This window comes from Salvelinus alpinus, chromosome 4, assembly GCF_045679555.1.
Source record: "Salvelinus alpinus chromosome 4, SLU_Salpinus.1, whole genome shotgun sequence".
Taxonomy (NCBI): Eukaryota; Metazoa; Chordata; class Actinopteri; order Salmoniformes; family Salmonidae; genus Salvelinus; species Salvelinus alpinus.
Genome location: NC_092089.1, coordinates 18,341,867 through 18,345,409, shown reverse-complemented (window position 1 = coordinate 18,345,409; position 3,543 = coordinate 18,341,867). Strand labels below are relative to the sequence as shown.

The window sequence follows — 3,543 nt, the reverse complement described above, 5'->3', positions numbered from 1 at the left end:
ACAGATACAATATTTGACTAAAACATTTCAAACCTTGTTTAGACTGTATATTGTGACAGACAGCAGGACTATAGGCTGTATATTGTGACAGACAGCAGGAGTATAGACTGTATATTGTGACAGACAGCAGGAGTATAGACTGTATATTGTGACAGACAGCAGGACTATAGACTGTATATTGTGACAGACAGCAGGACTATAGACTGTATATTGTGACAGACAGCAGGAGTATAGACTGTATATTGTGACAGACAGCAGGAGTATAGACTGTATATTGTGGCAGACAGCAGGAGTATAGACTGTATATCGTGACAGACAGCAGGGCTATAGACTGTATATTGTGACAGACAGCAGGACTATAGACTGTATATTGTGACAGACAGCAGGAGTATAGACTGTATATCGTGACAGACAGCAGGGCTATAGACTGTATATTGTGACAGACAGCAGGACTATATACTGTATATTGTGACAGACAGCAGGAGTATAGACTGTATATTGTGACAGACAGCAGGAGTATAGACTGTATATTGTGACAGACAGCAGGACTATAGACTGTATATTGTGACAGACAGCAGGACTATAGACTGTATATTGTGACAGGCAGCAGGACTATAGACTGTATATTGTGACAGACAGCAGGAGTATAGACTGTATATTGTGACAGACAGCAGGAGTATAGACTGTATATCGTGACAGACAGCAGGGCTATAGACTGTATATTGTGACAGACAGCAGGACTATAGACTGTATATTGTGACAGACAGCAGGAGTATAGACTGTATATCGTGACAGACAGCAGGGCTATAGACTGTATATTGTGACAGACAGCAGGACTATAGACTGTATATTGTGACAGACAGCAGGAGTATAGACTGTATATTGTGACAGACAGCAGGAGTATAGACTGTATATTGTGACAGACAGCAGGACTATAGACTGTATATTGTGACAGACAGCAGGACTATAGACTGTATATTGTGACAGGCAGCAGGACTATAGACTGTATATTGTGACAGACAGCAGGAGTATAGACTGTATATTGTGACAGACAGCAGGAGTATAGACTGTATATTGTGACAGACAGCAGGAGTATAGACTGTATATCGTGACAGACAGCAGGGCTACTACGCCGGTTCTCTCTCCACCATCAGATGGCGCTAACACACAGTACTTCTGCAACGTTCTCTCATCGTGTTTCAGATGGCGTTTACATATTTCTGTAAAGTTCTCATCGTTTTTCATTGGAAAAATGTAACCACCACGCCTAGTATATGATCCATTACAAATAACTCATAGAATATGCTCATTCCCAATTCGCCTATAATAATGCATATTTGTAGATTATTAGGCTATTATAGACTATTTTACACGTGTATTGCCCATTGAAAGTGCATTTAGTCCGTGAGATGTTAGGAAATACGACTTAACTTTTTTTATGCAAGTTTTGTGTTTAAACATCCCCAACAAATCCGCTGCCGAAGCCGAGCCAACAATGCCCACCTGGCACGCTGCATGGACCGCACAGGAGAGAGAGCGGGACAGGCAACAGTCTACTAGGAGGACACCTCCAAAGTGCCAACTGTCCCAACATTGGGACATTCCTTTACACGGGTCGCCCTCTGAATAAAACCAAGCATGCCTGGTTATGTTTGTCACAGGGTGATAATAATGTATGTAATACGGGTGTAATAAGGTATGAGGCTCTAAAATGACGTTAGTGTGGGCTACACATGTCATTTGAACTTCAGCACAGCTCTCGGCAGTGTTCTGTATGGATAGAAATGTGATTTGCTTAGTGGGATTGCCCTTCCAGTTTGCTCCACCCAAAGAGGATATGGGCTGTTGGAGCAGGGACTAGGTTATGTTGCCAAAAAAAAGAGCCGTTAGCTGAAGTTGCTGAACTATTGGGAAGCCATGCTGAGAAGTTCGGGGGTAAAGTCCTATGTGAGTTTTAATCACATGGCATTTTAAGAATGCTTCAAAGATGGCGGTAGCTACAGTAATTTCGGGGAACAGACTACAAAAAAGTGGCTTTTTGGAGGTTTTAGTGAGGGACCGATGGCACAAAGTTTTGGCCAACTTGAACGAAGAAGCTCTAACGTTGAGTTGCGAGGACCTGGGAGAGAATGTGACCCTAAACGGCATCACCAATGGATCTTACGGGTGCAACGCAACTCACCCGGATCACACAAACAGTCCGAAAACTGTGGCGAGGACAGCTTTCACGGATTTACAGGAGCAAGTCCCAGAGGCGATCGCCAACAGAAAAAGATGTGTGAAAGTAATAAAGCAAGAGGTAGGAGGACTCGGCATCAGCATAAAGGGAGGAAAAGAGAATAAAATGCCGATACTTATTAGTAAGATCTTCAAAGGTCTGGCTGCGGATCAAACCCAAGCCTTATATGTCGGTGACGCGATTCTATCGGTGAACGGTGTGAACCTGCGGGACGCTACGCATGACGAGGCGGTGCAGGGGCTCAAACGAGCCGGGAGAGAGGTGACGCTAGAAGGTAAGAACGGAACGGGACCAACTGTCGTTCGATACATTCTTTCTTGGTGAAGTGTGGGGCCCCGGGGGTATCCTCAAATCTATATGCAGGATGCCAGAGGAATTACGCGCATTAATATTTATGCTCCCAAACATATGAGTAATCAACCTCTGTCAACTGGGGCCACAAACAAACATAATTAATTTTTTTCTTCAATTTTCTAAATACTTTCAATATTATTAATTTCCATGTCGGCTCAATGCCGGGGCAAAATGATGCCCATTTGAAACTCCAAAATAGTGTTACGTTTTTGGGGGCAATAATGGAGATTAATTGAAAAATTCTTATGTTGTTTCTTACAATAGCATTCCGTGACTTTAAAGATTATTTATCTCGAAATTGTGATTCCTAAAAGATGTGTCTGGAGATTTGGTGAATTCAAATCAGGAATGAGCAGGGTCAGCTATACCATAATGACCTCTTATTCATGTCCTCATTACATGTAGTGCAACAAGACCACTCATGGTCTGGAAAGTTCTCTAATTAAGCACGAGGAGGTGTGGTATATGGCCAATACACCACGGCTTAGGGCTGTTCTTACGCACGACGCATCGTGGAGTGCCTGGACACAGCCCTTAGCTGTGGGATATTGGCCATTTACCACAAACCCCAGAGGTGTCTTATTGCATAAATATATTTAAACAAACAATATTGGAATTACCATGGTAACAACCAACTGTCAACTCTCTCTGCCTGATTGATAGATTATGATAGAATATGAATTTTGAATGAAGGTAAACATCAACTCTGTCAGAGTGCTGAAAAATCTAATAGAAGGGTTGTTTTTATTGGGGATTTTTAAATGAATTCTTTTCCACACTTTACAAATGTTTGTATTGAACTTTTACTTTTAGAGGCAAAAATATGTCTGTTTTGAGTATCTGTTGTCAACTCCGTAAGTGGCTTGTCAACTCCGTCATAATGTGTAATCACTGAACTTTTACTTTTAGTGGCAAAAATATGTCTGTTTTGAGTATCTGTCGTCAACTCC

General features: G+C 42.0%; 1 protein-coding gene across 3 annotated transcripts in view; it reads left to right on the top strand.

Annotated features, from left to right (window-relative positions):
• The first annotated feature begins 1,744 nt into the window (after positions 1–1,744).
• Positions 1,745–3,543, top strand: part of sntb1 (syntrophin, basic 1) — a 75,337-nt gene continuing 73,538 nt past the window's right edge. For all 3 annotated transcript variants that reach the window (XR_011674518.1, XM_071395792.1, XM_071395791.1), the window contains exon 1: positions 1,745–2,513. Coding sequence is in view for 2 of the 3 variants with exons in the window: in XM_071395792.1 (XP_071251893.1) it covers positions 1,988–2,513 (526 nt within the window). In the remaining variant the exon portion in view is untranslated. The remainder of the gene's footprint in view (positions 2,514–3,543) is intronic.